This window comes from Mus caroli, chromosome 7, assembly GCF_900094665.2.
Source record: "Mus caroli chromosome 7, CAROLI_EIJ_v1.1, whole genome shotgun sequence".
NCBI lineage: Eukaryota > Metazoa > Chordata > Mammalia > Rodentia > Muridae > Mus > Mus caroli.
Window position 1 is genome coordinate 118733638 of NC_034576.1, and position 26614 is coordinate 118760251.

Below are 26614 nucleotides of genomic sequence, written 5' to 3' on the forward strand. Positions count from 1 at the left end.
GGCACGCATTAGGCTGTAGATCAGAGCAAGGCGGAGGGCCGTGGGCAGGGAAAACTGGTGTGCTCGCGGCGGGCATCAGTCGGCTTAGCCTCGCGCGCCGGGACCCTGCAGAGAAGGTCAGTGGCGCGGAGCAGGGTGTAGATCCCAGCCTCGAGGAGGCTGGACGGGTCACAGGAGAGAGGGCGCAGGTCTGTTCTTGCCCTGCCCTGGTTGTGAGCATGGAGGGCCGAGTTCTGGGCGGGCAAGGTTGGGGAGGGTCTCCCAGATGAAGCCGGAGGGGTCGGGTCCACTCCACCACTCTTATAGCTACAGAGAGCTTGAGCTTTTCTTCCGGGTGGGTAGCACGAGCAGGCAGAGTAGGTGCTGGATCCAGACTGGGGCGGGGTTCGTGGGCGAGGGGCTCGCCCACTGGTGAGGTCTCTGGACCTATCGATTCCGGGCTGATGCTCCGCGCCCCCCCAGAGTTGTGGAGCAAAGCTAGGCCCAGGAGCCCAGCTCTTCTCCGGGGTATGTGAAGCCAGCATCTGCCACTAAGGAGAAAGTTCCTGCCAGCTGTAGTATCGTTTGCCCCAAAGTGACAAATTAGGCGAAAGAGGATACCTTTCGATTTAGGGGGAAGAGAAAGATGTTACTTTCTTGTTGCACCTGCTGAATGTTACCTCGGTGGGCTGGTGTGGTTATTGTGGTTGATACAGACAGCAGTCTTACCAGACAGTTATTTTGCAAAATCAGAAAGGGGTGGAGGGGAAGAGAATGAAAATGAACAGGAACCCTTGTTCTGATAATTTATACCTTTTACACGGGTTAATGTACCTTTTACACAATTGAATGCTAAGTGCTATCGTCTAAGTTTCTTATTTAAGAAACTGTGGATAAATAATATACATTTTATCCCCCTCCCCAATCATCCTGATTTTGACAAAAGGCAGGAAAGTGGTGACTCACACAATATCAGCTGTTAGGGGAGCCTGAGGCAGGAGGATACGGGGCTTAAATGAAAATATTTGGTATAGTGAGTTATGGTTAATTTTGGGATTTCCCTACAGGAAAGCTTAAAATGTTGAGATGATTGTCGCAAAGAATTGTCAAGAGGTATTCTATCAGGCATTTGGACCAGGGAGCCTTTGGCTATTTAAATTGCTTCTTAAGGTCTTCCCTGGCTGGTTTTGTTAAGTAACTGGACTTGAGTAATGCTCAGATTATTTTATTTTAGAAATTGTATCAGGAGTTTTCCTCACATAAGCTGTGTTATGGTTCTATAAAACTCAAATTCAACAAATAATGGTCCATGTTCCAACACATGTTCCTTGGTTAACACAATTAACAGGGTTGAACATTAAAATAATGGAAATTTAGGATTACAAATGAAATCTCAGATAGTATCACTCTGGTTATTAGGTGAGCACAGGACCCTCCATCATTAGGTTTGTCTGATGCGGGGCAAAAATTCATTTCCAAGAGCCATCTAGATGACTCGGTGGATAAAGGCGCCTGCAGCCAAGCCTGATCTCCCTCTGAGTTTGGTCCCAGTGACCCATATGGTAGAAGGGGGCACCAGCTTCTGCAAGTTGTCCTTTAAAACATCCATAAATACATTGTAACAATTCCTCTCTGCCTCCTTGTGGGTTTACAGATGCTGTTCTTAGGCTATTTTCATTTACCCACTGCTCTGTGGTGGAGCCCCTGTTGCATTTATTCTCCTCTGTTCCCTAAGGTACTTACTGTTCATTTCATACTGTGTGTGTGTGTGTGTGTGTGTAGGCTAGAGGCCCATTTCAGATGTCTTCAATTACTTTCCACCTTATGTTTTGAGATCTGGAACTCACCTATCTGGCAGAGTATCTGGCCAAGGATCTCTATGGATCCTTCTGTCTCCACCTCCCTAGTGCTGGGATTATATGCATCTGGCCTGCCTGGCTTTTTATGTGGGTGTCTGTGATCCAAACTCAGAGCCTCATGCTTATGTGACAAAGTTTACTGACAGCTATCCCCTTAACCTCTATTTCCTAACCGCCATCCCTCTAACCCCTCTTACATTTTTTATATCCTTTCAGTATACTTTTTGTTTGTTTGTTTAAGACAGGGTAGACTCAGATTCAATATGTAACCCAGGTTAGCCTGGATCTTACAGCAGTCTTTCAGTCTAAGCCTTCTGAGTGCTGGCATTACAGATGTCGACACGACTTTTGCCAAGTTCGTTTGTGTTCACTAAATACAAAGTGAAATGAAATCATAAGAAGGCAATTAGGGAACTTTTCAAATCAGTAGTTACTGATTATGGGCGTTAGTTCTGGTGTCTTTGTTTTAGGATATGTTGTATGTGTCACTGCAGACAGTGGTACAATAATGTATGTTAAACTTGTGTCCTACTTCCTAAAGGACACTTTTAGTGACTGGTGTCTGCAAAATATTTCTTGAGTATTTGGGAGTTGGAAGGATCAAGTGCTAGTTTTTAAAACACATTGAAGGGCTGGCAAGATGCCTCTGAGGGAAAAGGTGCTTGCTGCCAAGCCTGATGTCACAAGTTCAATCCCATAACCCATGTCAAGGTGGAAAAAGAACCAATTCCCCCAAGTGTTTCTCCGACTTTTACTTAAGTGTCATGGAGCTCGTGTGCACACGCATGAAATAAATACATAAACAAGTAAAACACAAAACATGTGTTGAAAATAATTCATACTTATTTAATTTTTTGAGGCAGAGTTTCATGTAGCCCAGGCTGTCCTGAACTCACTATGTAGCCAAGTTTGACCTCAAACTTAAGGCAATGCTCCTGACTAATTCTCCTGAATTCTAGGATTATAGGCAGTAGACACCACATCCCATTTTAATCCAGTTTTATAGTTAGGAAAATCAAGACTCAGAAAGTCAAGTTTCAGACTAAGAATGGAGCTCTATCTTAGCATCCATTCAATTCCCAGCACCCAGGCGGGGGGGGGGGGGGGGGGGAAGGAAGAGAAGTGCAAAAACTCTCAAGTGAAGGAAAGAGGCTCAGGGTTCAATGTGCCGGTTCTTTGTTTGTTTTTAACCATGTTGTATTGAAGTCATGTACAAAATGTAACCTGCATATTCTCTCCTCTCCTCTCCTCCCCTCCCCTCCCCTCCCCTTCTCTCTCTCTCTCTCTCTCTCTCTCTCTCTCTCTCTCAGAGATTTTATTTGTTGTATGTATCTGAGTACACTGGTGCATCAGACACACCAGAAGAGGGCATCAGACCCCATTACAGATGGTTGTGAGCCACCATGTGGTTACTAGGAATTGAACTCAGGACCTCTGGATAACAGTCAGTGCTCTTAACCACTGAGCCATCTCTCCAGCGGCCCCCCCCCCCGCCTCCCCAATAGACAGTCTTATATTAAATACACTGCCCAAAGACACCCGTTACTAAAATTTGAAGAGGTTTGGTTTGCTTATTTTCTTTGCAGACTGCATAGAAATACTTTCAGCATTGAGTTTAACCATGTATATCCTGTCTTATGTAAGGGGGTTTCAGAGAAGGCGTTGAAATGAACTGAGTTTTGTATCTGTGGCAAGGAGAGATGGCTCAGTGCTTAAGAGCACTTGCTGCTCTTGTAGAGGATCCGGGTTCAGTTCCTAGAACCCATATCAGGTCGGTCACAGCTGCCTATAACTTCCATTTCAGTGGCTCTGACACCCTTCTCTGGCTTCCATAGGTACCTACATGCATATGGTGCACATACAAATAAGTAGGCACATACACATATAATTAATAATAATAATAAATAGAAGCATATCTGTGACAAACAGGTCAAGTTAGTTAAAGATAATTATAAGATTTATTTTTGTATGTGTGTACCATGGCATTCATGTGGAAGGTCAGAGGACAACTTTCAAAAGTTAGTTCATTTCTACCATGTGGTTGCTGGGTCTCAGGTTTGCCAAGCCTGGTGGCTAGCGCCTTTACCCATTAATCCATCCTATCATCTCCAAGTTAACTCTTTTCAAGTAGTGGTAAGTAATTATAAAGAAATATTTAAGTTAAGAATTTGTTAATTGTTTAGACTGTCTTTCTTTCTCTTTCTTTTTTTCTTTTTTCTTTTGGAAATGGTCTCATTTTGCCCAGCTTGGCCCCAGACTTACTATATAGCTAAAGATAGCCTTGATCCTTCTGTTTTCTACATTATGCTGGATCAACAGGTAGGTAGTACCATAGCTGGCTTCCCAGCTAAGGATTTAACAGAACAGGTTATCCTTGGAGCTGGATAGCTCCCTTGAGGTTAAGAGTATTTATTGCTCTTGTAGGGGACCTGGTTTGGTCCCCAGTACCCTCATGGTGGCTATAATTCCAATTTTGGTCTCCAGGACCACAGGGATGCAAATGGTGCACATGGGTACTTACATGCAGGCACCCACATATACACATAAAATAAAAACAAATACTTTTTTTTTAACAGAAGAAGACGTTACCTATGTCTAAGCCAGTGGTCTGTTGCTATGAAGAGACACCATGACCGTGGCAACTCTTATAAAGGAAAACTTTTAATTGGGCCTTGCTTACAGTTCCAGAGGTTTAGTCCAGTATCCTGGTGGGGAGCATGGTATCAGGCAGGCAGATGCTGGAAAAGGAACTGAGAGTTCTACTTCTGGATCCACGTGCAGCAACAAGAGAGAGCCACTGGGCCTGGCTTGGGCTTTTGAAAACTCAAAACCTACCCCTAGTGACACACTTCTTCCTGTAAGGCCATACTTCCTAGTCCTTTTAAATTATGCTATTCCATAAGCATTTAAATGTTTGAACCTAAGGGAGCCATTCTCATTCAAACCACTAACTGTATATCTTAAAATTTATTTGTTTGCTGAGAAAGCCTTATGCTCTTATCTTGAGTTCTTTGCAGGGCAGAACAGCTTAGCCATTGTACACAAGATCTGTTTGTTCTGGTCTTTGTCTATTTTATCAGTATCTTGAGAGGTCATAAAAATTGGATACTCTTTTTTTTTTTTTTTTTTTTTTAAAGGTTTTTGAGACCTGATCCTCTTCATAGCCCCGGCTCTCTTGGAACTCAGTATGTAAACCAGGCTGGCCTTGAACTCACAGTGATCTTCCTGCCTCTGCCTCTAGAGCTAGAATTCAAGACATGGGCCACCAAGTCCTGCTAATTTGATACTTTTCTTACATACTATTTTCATACTATGTATTTGATAGCACACATTCTTGTGTGTCCCCCCCCCCCGCTACATAAGAATGCATTTATAATTCATTGTTATATTTAATCTCTCTTTCTCCCTTTAGAACACACCAGTCAGTTTTTCAAGGGAAAAACCTGGGCCAGGAGCCAAGCCCTGATCTTCACAAACTTAATATTGTGTAGATTATTTTACCACCTGAGATCTCAGTGGCCTCATCTGTGCAAGAAAGAGAAAATAAAACAAAAAAAAAGATAAAACCTTGGCCTGTCTGAAGGTAAGTGTTCAGTGAAGAATTGTCTTCTGTGACAAACAGAAACCAACTATGGCAGCCAGCAGCAAATAAACACCGGGAAGAGACCAGGGGGAAAGGAAGGAAAGATAGAGTCTCACTATGTAGCCCAGGCTGGTCTAGAACTCACTATGTGGCCCCGGCTGGCCTTGAGCTGACAGCAATCCTTCTGCCTCAGCCACCTGTGTGATGGGATAGAGGCATTCATTACCATACCCTGATTAAAGTAATTTTTCTTTTAAAAAATATTTTACTCATTTATTTATTAGTGTGTGTGTGTGTGCGCGCATGCGCGCACGTGTGTTTGTGTGTGTGTCCTCAGAGGCCAAAGGAATCTGATGCCCTTGGAGCTGGCATTGCAAATGATTGTGAATCGCTTAACATGGGTGTTGAGAATGGAACTTGGGTTAAGAACAGTGTGTGCTCTTAAGCACTGAGCCATCCCTTCAGTCCCTAAAATAATTCTGCCTTTTAAATTTAAACTTTATTTTAGTTTATGTGTATTGGTGTGTTTTGCCTGCATTCATGTCTGTGCACCGTGTGTATGCCTGGTGCCCTCAGAGTCCAGAAGAGGGTGTCAGATGCCCTGGAATAGAGTTACAGGCGGTTGTGAACAGCCACATGGAGGCTGGGAATTGAATTGGGGTTCTGTGGAAGAGCAGCCAGTGTTCTTAGGGCTGAATCGTCTCTTCAGCCCCTAAAAGAGTTTTTGAAGTCATAGCTTATAATAGGCAACAGGACTTCATAAAGTTGACTGCAGCCTCACCTTCTAGTTCTTGATCTGTTGCCCCTAAGGTTCCTCTGGTCTTCAATGGCAAAGATGGCTTCTAGACCTCTTTTACAGTGGAGTTCCAGGCAGCCAGGCAAAGACCAAGAAGAAGGCATTCTGTCTCTCTGGAGACTCCCTGAACCAAGACTTCAAGGAAACATAGCTGAATGGATGGGCTTTATGCTACTGAGAAGGAAGGAATGGTTTGGATATCAGTGGAGAAGCAGAACTCTCTGCCGCAGATAGAGCTTCCCTCCTCTCCTTTCCGATGCCCTGGGCATTGACTTACACAGCCTCGGTGATGGGAGCAGACCTTCTGGTCTGACTGCTGCCTGGAGAAAGAGGTAGTCTGTGTGCTGAATTGCATTCCTGCTATTTTCTCAGGTCATTTCTTTCTCCTAATTTGTCTTTTTTTGAGACGGGATCTTGCTGATCTGGAACTCAAAGTCTGCCAGGCTGTTGAACTAGTCTGCCTCTGGAGTTGTGATTACAGGCATGTGCCCTTGTGCCCGGCCCTCCTTTTCTTTTGTTCTATGATTCGTTATAAAGGCACTTTCCTCTTGTTTGGAGATTTGTTCTGGTTGTTTAAAAACAACCACCCGTGAATGTTCAGTGGATGTTTGTTGTTCAAAGGCAAGCTGACATGTATGAAACTGCAGGCCTGTCTGGAAGCAAGACACTAGAACGATAGAGACCTTTCCCCAAGATTGCCGCTTAACCAGTCATCAGAAGTGACTGTTGATGAGTGTGACCCCTCTTGGTGTAGTCTTTGTATTCAGCCTAGCTTGCTAGTTGAAAGGAATTGATTGTCTAAAGTCACTTAGCTCTTACCTGGCATGAAAGTTTTTCTACTGCCCCTTACATAACTTATTTAAGTATACCAGCTCAGGGGCCAGTGTTAGGAGTTGAAGCCAGGGCCTTCCTTACTCATGCTCCTCAAACCCTCTATATGGAGCTACCTAAATACTCTTAGCGCCAGGGCATGACAGTATTTCTTTTCAGATTTTTCCCTGTAAATAATTTACAGACATACCATGTTTTATCACTTAAAATAGTTCGGATGACCAGCTCTGATAGGACACAGTTGTAATCCTAGAACTTCGGAGGCTGGTAGAGGCTGGAGGATCAGGAATGGAGGCTGGCCTGGGATAGAAAGTTCAACTGGCATTATTTTAGTGTAAAAAAAAAAGTGAATTGAAATGAACAACCTTGAGAAAATGAAACAGCAATCCAGGGAATGGAATTTTAATCGAGAAAGAATGTAAAGATTCAATCAGTTGTTCAGTGTTTATAGGATGGAGATAAAGAGAGATTATGGTTTTATTTCTATGAAGTGTGTTTGCATTTTCACAAGCTCTTCTGCTCTTCCTCTTAATACGTGGGCATGGCCAGGCATGGTGCTACACAGATTCCTGTTGGTCTTAGACTCACTGTGGAACCGAAGATGACATTGAATTTCTGATCCTTCATCTTCTACCTTTTTAGTGCTGGGATTTCAGGCAGGAACCACCATCCCTAGTTTTCTTCAGTCCTGAACGGCTAGCAGGCTAAGCAGACTCTTTTCCAACTACACTACCTTCTGAGCATCTTACAGGGTTTTCAAATGCATTTGACATTTGAGTCATCCGATTAAATATGCCTGTTCCCGAATACCTCTTGAATAGTCCTTATCTTTTGTTTTGCTTTGGTGGTTTAATACAGTTTCACTTTGTAGCCCAGGCTACCCTCAAACTTGCTGCCATCCTCATGTTTTAGCCTCCCATGTGCTGGGCTCAGCTCAGTTAAAAACATTTTTTTTTTTTTCAGGGTTGGAGAGAAGGCTCCACAGTTAAGAGCACTGGCCACTCTTCCTGGGATCTGGATTCCAGTCCCACCACCCACATGTCAGCCTTAAAATAAAAAAGAAGAACAAATGGGGGTGGGGATTAATTAACCGGGGAAAATTAAAAAGGAAAACTAAAGGAAACAGATTCACAAAGGCAGGGGTGGGGCTAGGAAGATGACTCAATGAATAAGAAGGCTTGGTATGCAAGCATGAGGATCTGAGTTCAAATCCCCAGAACTCAGGTAAAAAGTAAGACATGATCCCTTATGTACCTGTAGTCCCAGCTCCTCTGCCTTGCATGTGAACGTACCACCATATGGTATTATTTATCTATTCATCCATCTATCCATCCTTCCATCCATCAATCTATCTATGTACCTACCTACCTACTTACCTATTTATCTCTCATACACACAATTACACAGTTTATACTCGTAATTGGATAACCTCTTCACTACTTGAGTGATTTCACAGCTAAGAAATCTGTCTCTGTGTGAGTCACAGCTTTGAGTTGTTTTTCTGGACTTGGGAGGCTTGTTTTAGATTTACTGGATACATAGGAGAAGGCTCTGATTCCTTCTGCGTCTGTACTGTTCATGTTATCATATCATGGGGCTAGGGATGTAGCTTATTTGTCAAGTGCTTGCTTGGCATGCACCAAGCCCTGGGTTCAATTGCTGGCACCTTATAAACTGGGTGTGGAGGTGCACACCTGTAATCCTAACACCCAGGAGATGGAGACAGAAAGATCAGGAGTCTAACTTCATCCTTGGCTATATAGTAAATTCAGGGCAATCTGGGTTATATGTCTCAACATGTAACAACCACCACCACCACCACAACAAGATTCACATCATACTACACCATACTAGACTTGGGGGCCTCCTGCCTGTAATCTCAGCACTGGGAAGGCTGAGAGGCAGGAATGCTGTGAATTTGAGACCAACCTGGGCTATCCAGTGAGTTGAATGGGTTTCATGTTATCCTGTTGTTAGAGTCAACTCTCAGCCTGTAGTGTTTAGCTTTGTCTGCTGGTCAGCAGTTGGTGCACTGTCTCCTTTCAAGCTCTGTGTCGTCCTTAGGGAAGAAGAGGGTGATAAAGGAAACCTGGTGAGGGAAGGAAACTAGCTCACACCTCCTCTTCCTGTCGGCTGTCCTTCCTCTGCAATCATGTGCAACATTCCCACATCTTCTAGTCGATGGAAGTCCGTAACTGGATCTGTCACTTTCAACATTTTTAAAGCGATTTTTTTTCTCTCTCATTACTCTTCTACCTAATGTACTCGAACACTTTCCATTTCCTCTGTTAGGGCAACAGTTGACATTTCTCAGTCTTTATTAAGGACCTAAGCCATGTTTAAGTTAATTGTTCTAGTTACATCTAGAATGAGCACCAAAAGATTAGAATCTAGTAGAGGGGGAAAAATGCGTTTAGAATGGTTTCCATTGATCAGAAAGAAGTGAACAAGATGACTGTCTCTGTAGCTCAGCAGGGAAAGGCGCTCATTGAGAAGCCTGATGATGTGAAGGGGGTGGAGGGCGAGCACTGACTTCTGCAGGTCACCTCCGAGCTCCACATGCAATAAGGAGAGGCAGTAGCTATTAAAAGGCAAGGCAAACAGAACGTCCTGAAGAGGATGGTAGCTTTCACACGTAGGATTCCTGTGTTTCACTGGTAGGACACATGACCATTATGGCATATAGAAACAAAATGCTGCCATTGAAAACCGAGCCAGCCGCGACATAATTTATCATGCACAGTCCATTTCGTTCCTGAAAGTGCTTTTACACATTAATTTAGATACACAGGTTTTGCACAGCATTTATAAAAAGACTTATGGGGCTGGGGAGATGGCTCAGAGGTTAAGAGTGCTGACTGCTCTTCCAGAGATTCTGAGTTCAATTCCCCAGCAACCATGTGATGGCTTACAACCATCTGTAATAGGATCTGGTGCCCTCTGCCGGCAAGCAGATATACACGCAGGCAGAACACTATATACATAATAAACACATCTTTAGAAGACATTTATTTGATTTTTAAATTTTATTTTATGAATGAGTGTTTAGCCTATATGTCTGGGTATCATGTGCATGAAGTACCCCAAGGAGGCCAGAGAGGGTGTCTGATCCCCTGGGATGGAGGTACAGACAGACAGTTGTGACTTTGGGTGCTGAGAACTGAACTCTGGCCTTCTGGAAGAGCAATCAGGGCTTTTAACTGCTGCATAGTCTCTCCAGCCTATCTTTGTTTCCTGTCAGACTCCATTGCCTGGGAGTTTCTTCTAATCCTGTAACTTGAACTTCACAAGCGTTGGTATTGGGGCTCTCTCGGTGTTAGCATAAGCTGGCAGAGGGCTTTCAGATTCCCTTTAATTGTTTGTTAACCAGAAGCCCTGACAGCTGTCAGCTGTGGAGGAACAGCACCAACGTGTTCTTTCCCAGGTGTCCTGTTCCTTAGCTGCTCAGACACATCATATCAGAATGCCCCAGGAGCTAAGTGAACATGCCCGGCAGGTTGGACCAGGTTCTTCAAGCCAGATTTAGCAACTCTTCCTTTCGCCCACCCCCACAAGAGCTCACTGGAACATCTTTGGGAAGCTGCCTTGTAGTTTTAAATGTAATGTGTCAGGAACTTTGGCCAGCTCTTTCTCCGAGAGTCCTTCCATGGAGTGCTATGAAAACCCAGTCATAGACTGGAGATGCGGTTTGGTTGCTAGAGTGCCTGCTTTGATGCAGGAAGCCCCTGGGTTCAGTCCTAGCATGTGCAGTCACTAGATTTGGTGTTCTCGAAGAGAGTCTTGAACTGTGGACATGTTCATAGTAGTTACTGACCTATCTTGCATGGGCTGATGAGTGGACACTTCAGAAAACGAGTCTGTGGAAACCAAAGGAAGTGGGCCAGGGACGTGGCTCAGTCTGCAGAGTGCTTGCCTAGCATACACAAAGCCTTGAGTTCAACGTCCAACTGCGCATGACAGTGTACACTTACAATTTCAGCACTCCAGCGGGTCGAGGCAGGAGGATCAGAAGTTCAAAGCCATCCTTGGTTACCTAGGCCAGCTTATCTCTAAATAAAAAAAAAATAATTAATAAGCATTTCAAAAAATAAAAAAATCTGTTCTCATTAGGTACACAGATGCATATCTGTAACCTCAACATTCAAGAGGCTGAGGCAGAGGTGTCACTGTGAGTTTGATGCCAGCCTGAGTTACATAAGACCTTGTTTCAAAAGAGCACAAGCTCTTGTGCCTGTGTCTTTCCCCTTTAGGGTTAGTGTATCATTTGGAGGCATGCGAGAGAACATTAGAAGCAGTTTGTCAGCCTTTCCCGTTGACTGAAATCAGCTTTGCCTCTCCACTTCACTGAGGTCAAGCCTTCCCCTAGCACATGGCACATGCTGGATAAATACTCTGCCACCGAGTTATGTCCTCCACCCTTTTCTTATGTCGCATGCCACTGGAAGTTATGAAACATCTGCTCAGTGTTAGGAAGACGTTATTGACAGTTTGACATTTGCGTATCTGCCTTGGAGATGACCACATCCGCCCTGTCAGCCCAGTACTTGGGACCTGCAGTCGGTTTCTGCTGTCCTCAACAGTGCACCATGGCTGCTCGTAGGGAATTTGTGTGTGTGTGTGTGTGTGTTTCAGAACATAAAGTAACACAGCTTTGTGTAGTAGCTTCCTGTCTACAGTCTGGTAAAGCAATTAGTGCCCATAAATGAAAAGGTCACGTTGTTCCTCTGACAGCACTGCTGCTCACCTCTGCCAGCTGCCTCATTTTCTCTGCTTACAGAAGAGCACTTGAATGCCAAACTACAGCCCTCCTCTCCCTGCTTCCCCGCCCAGTAGGTCTGGAGATTGAGTTAGGGCTCCATGCATGCTAGGCAAGAGCTCACCGTTGAGCTATGACTGCAACCCTTTGTTGTGTGTAGCCCAGGGTGGCCTCAAGCCTTCCGAGTCCCATGGTCACACTTGTGCAACCCTGGGTCTCACTTAGCTTAATCCTTCTGAAGATAGTGACCAGTAAGACTTAATGATAATGCAAAAAGTTTGATGATATGACAGTAAGAAAAATGGACAGAACGTCAAAACTGCAATGACTTTTATGACATTCAGGTAGTATAGCCGGATTGCTCTTACCTCCTGGTCAATCAGTATTTTTCAGTTAATTGAAAGACAACCCCTGACTTTTAAGATATTAAGCTAAATAATCCTGTATCAAGTTGCTTAAGTATAGACTCAGTGATCTGAGTAAATTTCAACAGGAAATATGTGGATTAGAAGGCAGATGCGGCTGGGAAGATGGCTCAGTGTTTGGGAGCACTTGCTGCTCTTGTAGAAGACCCAGGTTTGGTTCCCAGAACCCACAAGGCAGCTCACAGCCATCTGTAACTCCAGTTCCAGGGGATCCAACTCCCTCTTCTGAGCTCCCCGGGCACTGCACACGTGTGGTGCGTAGATATACACGAAGGCAAAACATGTGAGAAAAAAAAATCTAAAAGAAATTGAAAAGGGAAAGAAGGTTGAGAGGGGACTTGTATAGTGGTAGGAGAAAACGGACTCCTAAAAGTCCTGTGATCTTCACACATTCATTGTGACACATGTGAACACACATGCACACATACACATAGTAAATAAATAAAAACAAAAAGAAAGAAAGCAGAGGTTGTCAGATATACAAAACTGTGTACATGTATATACTTGTACATGCTTATATATTAACACACTAATAGGAGCACAACTAATTTAAAATTGGCCTCAGACACAAAGTCACTCAAATAGTAAAGTCTGACAGAGGGCTAGAAAATTTAAATTTGTGTAGCCTTGTCCTTAAGTAAAAATTGACAGAATTATCAAGAAAATTACAAAGAAAGAAGATCATGTTTTTTTCTCTGATAGTGATAGAATAAACAATGAATGTGTCAAGAATATAGAATTTAGATTATGGAAAATTATAAATCATGGCTAGCATAGTGCCATTTATATTTTTTTCCTTCACATTAAAAACATTTAGCTCGACATTTTGCTGTGTTTCTTTTTTGTAAAATTGAAAGATGATTCTATATCATGTAATTTACACACACACACACACACACACACACACACACCCTCACTATGCAGTCTAGTCATGTAGTCTAGGCCTCAGGCTCAGTCTTTCTGCTTCAGCCTCCAGAAGCTGGAATTACAGCATGGGTCGCCACACGAGCTATCGTCCATCTTCATGTAAAGTGTCCACTTGACTGGTGTCTGGTGCACGCTAATGCTGCTCTTAGAGTCAGCTCTTTCTGATTTAACACATACTCCTCCCCACTAAACAGATCCTCTCCCTGGTAGTCTTTATTTCTGCTTTCCTCGCCTGCTGCCAGCAGCTGTAAGCAGCAGTAATCTCCTTCTCTAGGGATTTGTCTGTTGGGGGCATTTTACATGGACTGAATCATATAATATGTGTTTTTCCCCCTCGATTGTGTTTATCATGATATTTGATTTAAATACACAGATTTCTCCTTACAAATCTCAGTCTTTGGCTTTTTAAAATTCCTAAAAAGCAAAATAGCTTTTGGTTTTGAATGACATACAATGATGAATTGTCTTAGCCAAGTAAAAACCAAAACAACCCAGAATGAAAGAACACAGGCCCATCAGTGTCTCAGCCTGAGTATTGTTCCTGCCCCCGAAAGCAAGTCGGGCCTTTGGGCAGAGTCTTCTGTTTCCAGGGAAATCTCTTAGATTCCTCTCTTTTTTCAGTTTTCTCTAGATTTGATCTGTGCTATTCTTGCTGTTGGTTTTTGTGTCTGAGCACTGGAGCTAGCCTCTTGCTTTACCAGTGTGATGTCAGGCTTGCACAGTAAGCCCTATTCAACTAGAAGTTTAATGTAAAGGTATTTGTAAATTATTTAGCCCAGTAATTCCATACAGTTGGTTTGAGCATGAGCAATTGGTATTTCGGATTAGGTATCTGAGAAGAATCTCTATCTTACCCACTAATTTGATGGTGGGATTTACAAACTTAAAGAATACTGAGGACCGGCTGGTTGTGAGGGTCCAGACCTGCAAGAGGCAGGAGGACCAAGAATTCAAGGTCATCCTCTGCTACTCAGAAAGTCTGAGGCCAGCCTGGCTACGTGACACCTTGTCTCAATAAAGAAAGAATAGTGAGGCCTAGAGAAATCCTCCACGTTAAAAGTGTCCAGTGACTGAGTTGTGATGACGCAGCTACAGTTGTGACTGGTCACAGCCGGTATTAGAGTACAAACCCAACCGTCAGTGGCGAGATAGTTTGGTTAGTAAAGTCCTTGCTAGGCAAGAATGAGGATTTGAGTTTGACTCCCAGAACCTATGTAAGAAGCCAGGCTGGGTGGCAAATGCTTGTAATCACCGCACAGGGGCCATGAAGACAAGAAGATTCCCTAGCCAGCCAGCCTAGTCCACCTAGTAAGTTCCAGGCCTCAGCAAGAAACCTTGTCTCAGAAATCAAGGTGGACAGCTTCTGAAGTATCTGACCACCACATGCATGTAAGCACACACATGCATGTGCACCACTCCCCATCTACACACAAACATGGGAACACTGCCCCCTACCTCAGTGCTGTGGGTGGAATGCAGGGTCCTATGCATGTTTGGCAAGTGCTTTATTGCCTCAGCCCCCAAGCTACCTTGGAGATAAGCATTCTGAACAGTAGAGCAGACAGAGGCAATGTGTGGAAGGGCAGTGATTTCTAATGCTGCAGAATTAGCTACGGTACTCCATAAAGACTGGGGTCTCTGGTTTCCGAGGCCAGCAAAGGCCCTGGGGATTTGCATTTCTGCAAAGGCTCCTTACAGGTAGCTGTCGCGTTGTGTCAGTCCCTCCAGGTCTCAGCCCTGCTCTATGGCTTTCTGACTACTGCGTCTGTTTCCTGTGTGCCTTCCTCTGTGCTGTTGATGTTCTTAACATTATTCTTGATTTGTTCCCTTTCATAAGCCTGTATGTATAAAATATGTTTTCTTTCTGATCCTTGCAGGAGACCTAGGGCTATGGATCCTTAGGAAACAACAAAACTTGAACAATTGTATTTAAGATATTTGAAATCTTTTGTTCTGTTTTAACCCCATGACATCCTACGTGTAAGAGATGAGCATAATAAGCAGTACACTACAGAAACCTCTCCAGCATTCTTCCCGATAGACACACTTTTTCATTATTGTGTTTTTCAAACAGTCTCTTCTATGCAGCCCTGATTGGCCTGAAACTTGCTATGTAGACTAGGCTGGCCACGATCTTGCTGCAATCCTCTTGCCCTTGCTTCTTGAGTTCTGTGATTACAGGGATGTGCCACCACACCTGGCCCATTTGGTATTTTACTGCAATTTAATTGAAAGCAACTATTGGCTGTTGTTTGTTTTTGTTTTTGTTTCTGTTTTTGGAGACAAGGTTTCTCTGTGCAGCCCTTCCTGTTCTGGAACTTGATCTCTATAGACCAGGCTGGCCTCAAACTCTGCCTCTGCCTCTGAAGTGCTGGGATTAAAGACACGAACTATCACAGTCCAGCTGTCTTTTAAGCATTCATTCATTCATTTATTCTCTGAGTGTGCACTTGGGTCATGGGATACCTGTGGAGGCAGGAGGATAGCTTTTATTGGTTAGTTCTCTCCTGCCATCATATGGGTCCCAGGGACCAAACTCAGTTTGTCAGCCTTGATAGAAAATGCCTTTACCCACTGACCCATCTCGACAGCCTGCCTGGTTTTCCACTAATGCTTTCATTGTAGTTGTTTATTTGTTTTTAACTTTTATATGTTCATGGATCTGTGTCTGTCTGTACATTTGCATGCAGTGCCCACAGAGGCCAAAAGAGGGCATCAAATTCCCTGGAGCTGGAGCTGCAGGCAGATGTCAGTTGCCAGATGTCTCTGAACAGCAGCAAATGCTCTCAACTGTCGATTGTCTCTGCGGGCCTTTTGTTGTATTTATTAATTTAAGATTTGTTTACTTTTAATTCTATGTGTATGGGTGTTTTGCCTCTGTGTGTGTCAGTGCAGCACATGCATGCCTGGTGCCTGAGGAAGCCAGAAAGTCCTCTGGAACTGGAGTTACATAATTGTGAGCAATCTGATGGTGAACCACTGCATTTTGTAATCTTTTTTTTTCTCCTTCAGCTTTTTTTTTTTTAATTAAAATGTTCTAGTGTACAAAATAATGGGTTCACTTATGACATTTTCATACATATGCTTTGCCCCCTTTGGTTCGATACTGAGTACACGATACTGCCCTTTCCCACCAGTCCTCCTCTTGCTGGCCCCTCCCCTTCTCACAAATAGCGCCTTTTGTGGTTTTATGTCACAGGTGTGTAAGTATGTGTATTTAAATGTACATTCCTCCCATCACGTTAAACAAGCTGTGTTTTATGTCTCCTGTTTCTTCTGTCTTTACCCTCTCATGTCTCCATCTTTTTCCCTGCCCCTCCCCCTAGCACTGACCTGCTCATGTTCTTTGTTTTCCTTATTTCTATCACAATCTCATTGGCTACTTTCTTTTGTTTGTGTATTGATATAAAGAATCTGCACCCAGAGTGGCCTGGAGCTCAAGGAGGTGGCTCAGGCTGGCCTTGGACTCATGTCCAGTCCTCCTGTCTCAGCCTCCCAAGTGCTGGGAAGTAAGAGTTGAGCCCACCGTGTCTAATATTCAAATATTTTCCTCTAGAAGCAGTTTAGAACTAGAAGTTTCGTTTCTTGTCTTTTGAACATTTCTCCTGTACTTTCCTGTCAACACCCTCCCCTCCCTCTTTTTTGTTTTTTGAGACAGGCTTTTGCTATAGTGCCCTGGCTGGCTTGGAAATTACTGTGTAGCTCGGACTGGTCTCAGACCAGCAGTGATCTTCCTAACTCAGCCTCCCACATGCTGGGTTTATAGCTGTGCACCATCACACCAGGCTCTGACTGTTTTGAGGTAGGGTCTTCCCAGATAGCCTATGCGGACCTCGGGCTTACAGCCCTCCTGCCTCAGCCTCCAGAGTATAGGATGATAGGCCATGTCAGTTCATCATGCTCTCCTTTGATTTTCTTCTTTTTAAAAATCATGTTTTCTTATATGCATTTATTTACCTATTTACTTTATGTGTGTTTGCCTTTCCCCACTCAGCCGTCTTGCTGGGTGGTCCCCTGACTTGCTTTGGCGATTTATTATGTCAGCTTTGTAAGTTATCATCTGTTTTCACCCCACTCCCTAGAGGCGTTTCTTGGTTAGTTTGTTTGTGTTTGTTTTGCACTTAGCCTCTTGGGAATGGATATATGATTGAAGTGGCACTGGGAACGCATGTCTCCGGCCTTGCAGCATCTTTCCAGGACTTTGCTGTAATGACTTCTCCATTTCAGATGAGGTGGAGGATCATCCAAGTACAGTACTGTTTTCTCTTGGTTCCGTGCATGCTGACCGCTCTGGAAGCTGTTCCTATAGATGTGGACAAGACCAAAGTACACAACGCTGAGCCGGTGGAAAGTGCAAGGATAGAGCCACCAGTAAGTACGTGGGTGGATTATGATGGCAGCAGAAGTGAGGATCACTGCTGAGACTCACTCAGTGAAACCCTAGCTAGTGGATGGACCATGAAGTGTTAATTGTGGCCAGTGGAGGGGCCGTGAAGTATTAATCCTGGCCAGTGGACAGACCATGAAGTATTAATTGTGTCCAGTGGATGGACTATGGAATATTAATCCTGGCCAGTGGAGGGGCCGTGAAGTATTGCTAATGTTGACTGCATGTATAGTTCCACATTTAGGAAGTATTTCTGAAGCAGTAGTAAAAAGCCATTGGCCAGGAATCAGGTGATATAACACTGACCAATGCTATTTAACGTAGTTTGTATGTAGAAGAAGTGATCATACTACATTTTAATGTAACAGAAGAGAAATGCTGTTATTTCCTAAGGAGGGAATATATGATCATGGGAGAGAACATTCCCCCACCCCCCTGACACCCATTCACACCATTGTGCTGTTGTTTTTCAGTGGTGAGGATGGAACCTGGAACTTTCTGCATTCTTGGCAACCACTCTACCATTTAGTCACACACCCAACCTTAAAACTTTGCTTTCTAAACCCTACAGGACGTTTATACTTACTTTGTAGTAAACCATGATATTGGTCCCTATTTGGAACTCTCTCTTGACAGTTGAAGAGCTGTCTTTGACACCAGGGGTAAATGAGGTGGGATGCAGAGTCAGCAGCAGGCCCAAAGCTGGTAGCTCTGGGGCCCTCCATTGATCTCTGCGGGTAATTAAAACAGAAAAGAGAGGGAGCCAGTGCTGGAGGCTCTGGTGGCTCCAGACCAGCACTGCTAGTTACTGGCTTGGAATTCTCAACTCTTTTACTCTTCTGGGGCCAGAACTGGCTGCTTCTGGCAATTGCCTCCTGCTGATAGCAGCAAGTGATTAAAAAAAGAAACATCATTACTTGGGGCTGTTAACTTTCTGTGACCAGTGAGAAACTCTGAACTCTTTTAACTCTTAGGGAGCTGTTGAGAAAGAAAAAGGGAGAAAATCACACACACACACACACACACACACACACACACACACACACAGTATGAAGCAAAGGGAGCTTCAACAAGCAAGTTTCATCAATTTCATACATGCACATGTATATATACATACACACATGCCTATATAGATACACACTTGGTGGATTGAGCAAACTCCAACAACTTTATTTTTTCCTTTAGTCCTGTTTATATGCCCTAAGACAAAGTTTTCTATGTAAGAAAAAAATACCTCATTCAGACATAGATAAAATATTACATAAGATAAAATATTACAGCAGGATTGTTGATTATAAGTTCAAAGTAGTAGTTTTATCTCTTTTTCATTTCATAAGCCCATTATAAGTTCAAAGCAGTAGTTTTTATAGTATTACCCAGTCCTAGTACATGGCCTTGCTTTATCATGATGCACACCTGTGGCCTCATCCTTGGACCTGACCTAGAATGAATGTTTTCTTTAATCATTAATTTGTTCCAAGACTATTTTTTTCCTCCTGCTCTTTTCATCCACGTAGTGCATGGAAGCTCATTTTACCCCTTTTCATGGAACATTTGCTTACTGTCTTATGAGGGGGGAACACAGTCTATTCTTGATTCTAACTTTGTTATATCTTTTGGCAAAATAACTAAAAATATCTCCTTAAACTTTCTATCAATTACTCTAACTTCCTAAAATTATTTTAATCAAATCAGGAATTCTATAAAGTCATTACTTCTAAACAGCATTAATTCATGAAAGTGTATCATCTTTCATGTTGATCTGCAGGACATTTGCCCAATAGGGTGAGGTCATACCCAGGAATCAATCATAACAGGTTACAGGCAGACAGGGTATTTCTTTGCCCAGCCATATCATGTCAGAAAATGAAGAGTACAGCAATGAGAGATATGTCAGCAACAAGAAGCAATCCTGGGACAAAGTCCCTGGGGTCCATGCCTCTCTAGGGTATACCAATCACAGTCATGCAAAAGACAGTGAGCCACCTCCAGGAAGCTCACTTGCTTGCCACAGCTTTTCCTGCATGGCATCTGCCAAAGAAACATTCTGTCTTGGTGTCATTCTGCCAGGAGTTGCTTTCAGGTCTTTCTGTTCAGACTAAGGCAAACTTTCTGAATTGTGACTGTTTGTATTAAAGGATACTGGACTTTATTATGATGAATACCTCAAGCAAGTGATTGAAGTCTTGGAAACAGATCCGCATTTCAGAGAAAAGCTCCAGAAAGCAGACATAGAGGAGATAAGGGTAAGTGGAGTTTGACAGTGGACATGGCACATGCTGAACTAAATACTAGAGATAAGAGCTTTGTAGAAAAGATGGGGAAAATCACACTGAGAAGTGGATTGGACGTATGGATCCATGCTGTTATATTACAGAGATGTGTAGAAGACAGACACGTGGCCAGTGGGAAGCAGTGGGAAGAGGAAGTCATTCTTCCCAGCAGAGATCATGTCAGAGCTCAACTATAGAAGGACGATTTGATGGTGTCTGAACCAAACATGCAAAGGCCGTGACTCACGCTGTGTTCAGCAAGTACTCTGGAGCTGGATTCCGGGCTCAGAAGTGGAGGCCACAAGTGGTCAGATAATGGCTTTGGAGTCAGGAGCCAGATGGCAGAGAGCTGTGTACACCAAGTGTAGTGGATTGCATCATGTTCTGAGGAGAACAGGAAGTTATTCAAAGGCGAAGAGCAGGTTAGGGCCTGGTCAGTTCCAGATTAACAGAGGAGGTAGTGAGCAGTGTCTTATGTTAATATGGTAGGGACAGCCATTTGCCGTCACCCTAAGAATACCATTAGGTGTAATATATGCATTGAAAATGTAGCTTGTATTGGTTATATGCGACGCTGCAGCATCATGTATAAGGTATTTACATATCGTGGATTTCAGTGTGTGTGCAGGTCCTGGAACTAATGTCCTGTCCTAGGGATTGAAGGAGGGCTGCTGTAGATTTTTATCTGTTCACCGGTTGATAAGGCATTTGGGTTATTTCTGCTTATTTTGGCTACTCTGAGTCAGGCTTCAGTGGACAACAGTGCCGAAGCTGTTGTGTTAACATGCTTCAGAATTTAAGTTACAGTCCTGGGGATGGAATTTCTGGGTCACGTGCTCACTCTGTTGTTAGCTTTTAAAAGAACTGCTTTGAAGGAATAGCTTGTTTCTGTCTTTTGAGGCAGGGACTCAGACATTCAGGCTGGACTCTAGCTCACTATGTAGCCAAAGCCTTTGAATTTCTGATCCTTCTGCCTGAGATTACAGGTGTGGCCTTGGATTTTTAAAATACAGTGCTAAGCTTCTTGCATGATAGACAGATATGCTAATAAATGAGCCAAGTTCTCCCAGTCTTTTTTTTTTTTTTTTTTGAGTCAGGGTTTCATGTAGACTAGGCTGGTATGAAGCTGAAGGTAGCTTTGGACTTCTTAGTTCCTGCCCCCACCTCTCAGGTGCTAGGATTATAGTCATCATGCCCAATGAAATAAAAGGAGTACTTGTATAATGTAAAATGTATCCAGTCAAACTATTACCAATTTAAGAGAATGCTATTTAAAAATATGTTTTAAATGTTAATGTGTGAGTGTTTTTCTTATGTGTGTTTGTGCATGTGCATACAGTGTCCATAGATGTCAGCTAGGGTGTTGGATCCTCTGGATCTGGGGTTCCAGGTGTTTGTGAGCTACCATGTGGGTACTGAGGTCTTCTGGAAGAGCAGCCTGTGGTCTTCATTGCTGAGCTGTCTCTCCAGTTCCTATAATGCTATTTTTCTCCATTACATCAGGTATAAAGTAAAATGTACTAGATAAAACTAATTTATTAGTTTTGTTGACAGAGCGGGAGGCTGAGTCAAGAGCTGGACTTAGTAAGTCACAAAGTGAGGACGAGACTGGATGAACTGAAGAGGCAAGAAGTAGGAAGACTGCGGATGCTTATCAAAGCTAAGCTGGATGCCCTTCAAGGTAGGTGCTGGACAGATGGGAGGATGCTTTCAGTGTTGGCTCGTGAAGGGTCTTATGTTAGGTGACAGCATCCTTTATATTTGTGGTATGTATGTGTTCATGTGTTTACATGAGTAGTGTGTGCACACTCATATGTGCCTGTGTGTAGAGCCAGGGGTTACTGTTAGGTGTCCTCTGAGGCTGATACTTGCTGTTTTCTTACGCTGTTGCAGATACTGGCATGAATCACCACCTTCTTCTGAAGCAGTTTGAACACCTGAACCACCAGAATCCTAACACATTTGAATCCAGAGATTTGGATATGCTAATCAAAGCAGTAAGGATACGCCCCCAAGACGGGGTCTTTCTGTTCCTTTGAGGATCTGTGATTTGCAGATAATCTCAATGAAGTGGGAACCTAACTTTCATATGCTCTGGGCTTGAAGCTTTCTCACTACAGATATCAGGACTAACATGGTGCACATCATCCATCCACACCTCCAAATCCCAAATTCTGTGAAAACTGAACCAGGCTTGAACTAGCTAGTCTCCATGGTATCTGTAGGTTTTATTTAGACTCTGTAAAGAAGTCCTGCCTACGAAGGTTCTATGGGAGACTCAGTTTCCTTTGTCAGCTCAGTGTTTCTTAGTATTTCTTGGCACAATGCGGTGTCACTGAAGTCTCTCTCTCCATCTCCATTTGCCCTTCCTCCCTGTGCCCTAAAATTTGAAAAATCCCTTAATAATTTTATTACTATGACATCTAGCTTGGATGTCATAGTAATAAAAAAAAAGATTGGGAGAAATTGGCTCATTTATTGGAATATCTGTCTATCATGCAAGAAGCTTAGCACTGTATTTTAAAAATCCAAGGCCACACCTGGATATATTTATTTTATATATGCTACAATTATAAATAGTAACATTTATTACTATTATTTTATTGTATGATTATGTATTGTATTTGTGTAGGAGTATAACTCAGAATTTCATGCATGTTTGGGATTCATGCATGCTGGGAATACTAGTATGAGCTACCATATCTGGTTGGCCCAGGCAGTTTTAGATGAGAGTTTGTGGACCTATTATATTAGTTATGAGAGAAATTGACAAGCTAGATGTTTTAGTTGGGCAGTTATGAAACTCAATGAAATAGCTGTTGACGACCACTTTCATTTCCTGCCATGTCCACATTTGACCCAGTTTCTTCTTTTTGAGATCAGTTTATATTTTGCTTGCTTCGAATAGTCCAGTGTTTGTTGGTTTTACTCTCCATACGTCTGTTAGAGAGCTCAGGGTATTTCTAAAAGCTATTTTATTTTGTTTTGGGGAGATAGCTCTGGGCTCAGTTGAGAGACCCTGCCTCAGTGAATAAGGTAGGGAGCCATCAAGTAAGACCCCCCAGCATCAACCTCATGCCTTCACATGCACCTGCACACAGATGCCCACACACATGTGAACACACATGTACACTGGAATGCACACCACACACATAGTGTGAGAGAAAGAAAAAAGAATGGCACATAACACTTCTCGCTCGCACGTTGATGTTCACGTGTTGTGCTCTAGGCTACCGCGGATCTGGAGCAATATGACCGGACTCGGCATGAAGAGTTTAAGAAGTACGAGATGATGAAGGAACACGAGCGTAGAGAGTATTTAAAAACGCTGAGTGAGGAGAAGAGGAAAGAAGAGGAGTCTAAGTTTGAAGAGATGAAGAGGAAGCATGAAGACCACCCCAAAGTTAATCATCCCGTAAGGACTGTGATTCATAGAAGTCATGCCTAGATGATTTTTGTAGCAGAATTTTGTCCTAAGTTTAGCATATAAAATCTTGAGTCTTAATTCTGAAAAGTTCCTCAGATGTATTTTTTGAGTCTCTATACATAGATTATGTTTTGTTTTGAGCACTTTCTTAAAATTGGTTCACAGGGAAGCAAAGATCAACTAAAAGAGGTTTGGGAAGAGACTGATGGATTGGACCCTAATGACTTTGACCCCAAGACATTTTTCAAATTACATGGTAATAGATTTGATACAAATATTGATATTTATACCTGCTGTTTGAAAAGTCTGTATTTGATATACTTATAACTGATTACTGTGATGGCTTGCTGTTGAGTTCAACCAGTAGTTACATTTAGAGTTTTCCCTTCAACTGAGATTATTAATAGTTCATTAGCTGGTCTCAGAAACTATCTTAGATCATAGTTGTGTCTGTCTGCCCACATTTAGTACTGAGCCATTGTATGACTTACCCCAATGCAGTCTGCAGACTGGAGCTAGTTCTGTGGCTGGTTAAGTAATACCTAACACACTTTTCATGACATAACTACAATTTACTAAGCTGATATGGTGGTGACACCTATAATCCCCGCACTTGGGAAGCTGAGGCAGGAGGATTACTGCACAGGTTATCCTGGACTACATAGTGAGTACCAGGCCAGTTGGGGATATATAGCGAGACCGTGCTTAAATTTTGTTTTAGCTACTTTTTTATTCTTGTAGATACTGCTCTATCTCTTTGGAAAGAAGTAGATAATACATACTCTTCTAAAACATGTTAATGAACTGTAACTATATAGTTGTCCCCTGGACTGATCTGAGGCCTCATGAGAAAGCTGAAGCCCCACCCTGCAGCCGATTGTCGCTTTACTCAGAACTACTGCAAACCATTGTAATTGTTTCTTAAGTATTTACTCTCCGAAGGAATCAAATCTGCTTTTGCATTTGTAACTATTGAACTTTAGATGTTAACAACGATGGATTCCTGGATGAACAAGAATTAGAAGCACTATTCACAAAAGAGGTAAGTGGTCGTTAACATCCTCAGTCGGTTGGGTCTGCCTTGTTCTCCTCGGTCACCCCATCTTCTTTAATGTTAGGTCTTCTCATTTTCTTTTTTTCAGTTGGAGAAAGTGTATAACCCACAAAATGCAGAGGACGATATGATAGAAATGGAAGAGGAGAGGCTCAGGATGAGAGAACATGTCATGAGTGAGGTATGCTGTAAGGTTAAGGTGTGCCCCAGTCTTCCATTAGTCAAGTTCTTGCAGTAATTTGTATCACAAGATGGAGGAATAAACATGCAGTCAGTATTTCCTTAGATTTATTCATTTTATGTGCATGAGTGTTTGCCTGTATGTACATATGTGCATTTGTGCCTGCCTGGTACCTGAGAAGGACAGAAGAACACTCCTTACCTCCTGGAATTGGAATTAAAGACAGTTGTGAGAGCCCATGTGGGTACTGGGAACTGAACCTGTGTCCTCTGCAAGAGCAGCAAGTGCCTTGAGTCACTGAGTCATCTCTCCAGCCCCCAAAATAAGTATTTAATTGGATTTTGTATTTGTGACCACAGTATTATACTAGATTTCCTTAACAAAATAATTTGTGGCCACTTTAAATATTTTATAAGGCAATGCTGCTACTATATATTAGCAATAAACATTTGGGGTAGTGAAAAAACAATGATGTATACTTAATATTTTTTAAATGTAGATAAGCTTTTATGAGTTGGAAAGCCCTTGTCAGAAACCCAGAATGCTCCAAAATTCAATACTTTTTGATCACTGATAAATATGCAAGATGTGGGAAAGCCTATACCATGAATTTTTCATGTTTCTTGCACAAAATTATTTTTTGTATAACATTGCCTTCAAGCTATATGTATAAGTTGTATACATGAACCATAAATTAATTTTATTTTGGGGTCTGTCCTTATTAGAGTTTCTATTGCTGTGAAGAGACACCATGACCAAGACAACTCTTATAAAGGAAAACATTTACTTGGGGTTGGTCTACAGTTCAAAGGTTTAGTCCATTATCATCTTGGTAGTGTGCAGGCAGACACCGTGCTGGAGAATCTGACAATTCTACATCTGGATCTGCAGGCAACAGGAAGTGACAGTGACACACTGGCTAGACTTGAGTGTCTGAGACCTCAAAGCCCACCCCTAGTGATGCACTTCCTCATACAAAGCCACACCTAGCCAACAAGGCTAATAGTTCCACTTCCTATTTAATTGGTTCCATCCCAAGATACCTCATTATGTTTTTGCAAATATCTCAAAAATTTTTGGCATGGGGGTCGGGGTAGGGTAAGGTTTGAAACAGGGTTTCTTTGTGTAGCTCTGGTGTCCCAGAACTCTCTTTGTAGACCAGACTGGTCTTAAACTCACAGAGATCCTCCTGCAAGTGCCTCTCATGTGCTGAGATCACATCCAAAATTAATTAATTAAAACAAATCTAAAATTTAAAACCACTTCTGTTCCCCCACATTTTGGATAATGGATACTTAGCCTATGCTAAAAAGTCCTCCGAGTTCTGTTACTTTAATAATTATGACAACCAAGTATTTACATCTTGTTTGCCTTCCATGTGCTTCAAGGGTACAAGAAGGTAGGGCTGGCTCAGCTGAGCTTGTGCCTAGCGTGCTTTGGCTCTTCCGTGTCCTATATTCCCAGGCTTCAGGAGCGATCCCTCACTGGATGACATAAGGAACATGAGCAGCTCAAGGCCCGATCACGGAGTGTAAGACCGATGCCCAGCTGTGCCAAGGCCCATGTCTGCTCACTTCCCACTGCCTGAAGTGTTTCCAGTCAGTGAGGAGAGAATGGCACCTCTCACAGGCTGTCTCAGCAGCACATGCTGAGCTGAAGGCAGGGATGTAGAACCCTGTTTGTTATAGGATTGGAGCAATAATTACAGTAACAACACAAACCATCACAGAGACCTAAAATTTGAATTTCTGTCTTTTAGAGCAACTGACTTTTAAAAAACTTTCCTTGTGAGTGAGTTTTTCTTTCTCCCATGACTTGGGATTCTAGAAACAGCACCCTGTGAGGTACTGTCGTTAAGTGCCTGGCAGGTGTGAGCAGGACAGGTGCCTAGGCACAGTGTTTGTTCTAGTGTGTGACCCTGCTGTGCACCCCCACCCACCCGCCTGCTCCCGTACAGGAACGGAGACACGTGATGGAGACTAACGCAAAAGCATGCTAACTGGCTCACTAAATCCAGGCTGCGACCCCAGATCACTAAGACGACCTCTGCCTGGACATGCTAATCCCTGGTCCATTAATTCCCCCATTCCTATTCTTTGTTCTTAAGACCTCAAAATGCCCCTCTTCTTCTTCCCT

General features: G+C 43.0%; 1 protein-coding gene across 1 annotated transcript in view; it reads left to right on the forward strand.

Annotated features, from left to right (window-relative positions):
* Positions 1 to 26614, forward strand: part of Nucb2 (nucleobindin 2) — a 35426-nt gene continuing 8812 nt past the window's right edge. The window contains exons 1-10 of the mRNA XM_021167821.1: positions 1 to 116; positions 5251 to 5421; positions 17384 to 17527; positions 19682 to 19789; positions 21371 to 21497; positions 21710 to 21813; positions 23046 to 23231; positions 23409 to 23499; positions 24227 to 24285; positions 24386 to 24478. Of these exons, the coding sequence (XP_021023480.1) occupies positions 17384 to 17527; positions 19682 to 19789; positions 21371 to 21497; positions 21710 to 21813; positions 23046 to 23231; positions 23409 to 23499; positions 24227 to 24285; positions 24386 to 24478 (912 nt within the window). The 5' untranslated portion in view covers positions 1 to 116; positions 5251 to 5421. The remainder of the gene's footprint in view (positions 117 to 5250; positions 5422 to 17383; positions 17528 to 19681; positions 19790 to 21370; positions 21498 to 21709; positions 21814 to 23045; positions 23232 to 23408; positions 23500 to 24226; positions 24286 to 24385; positions 24479 to 26614) is intronic.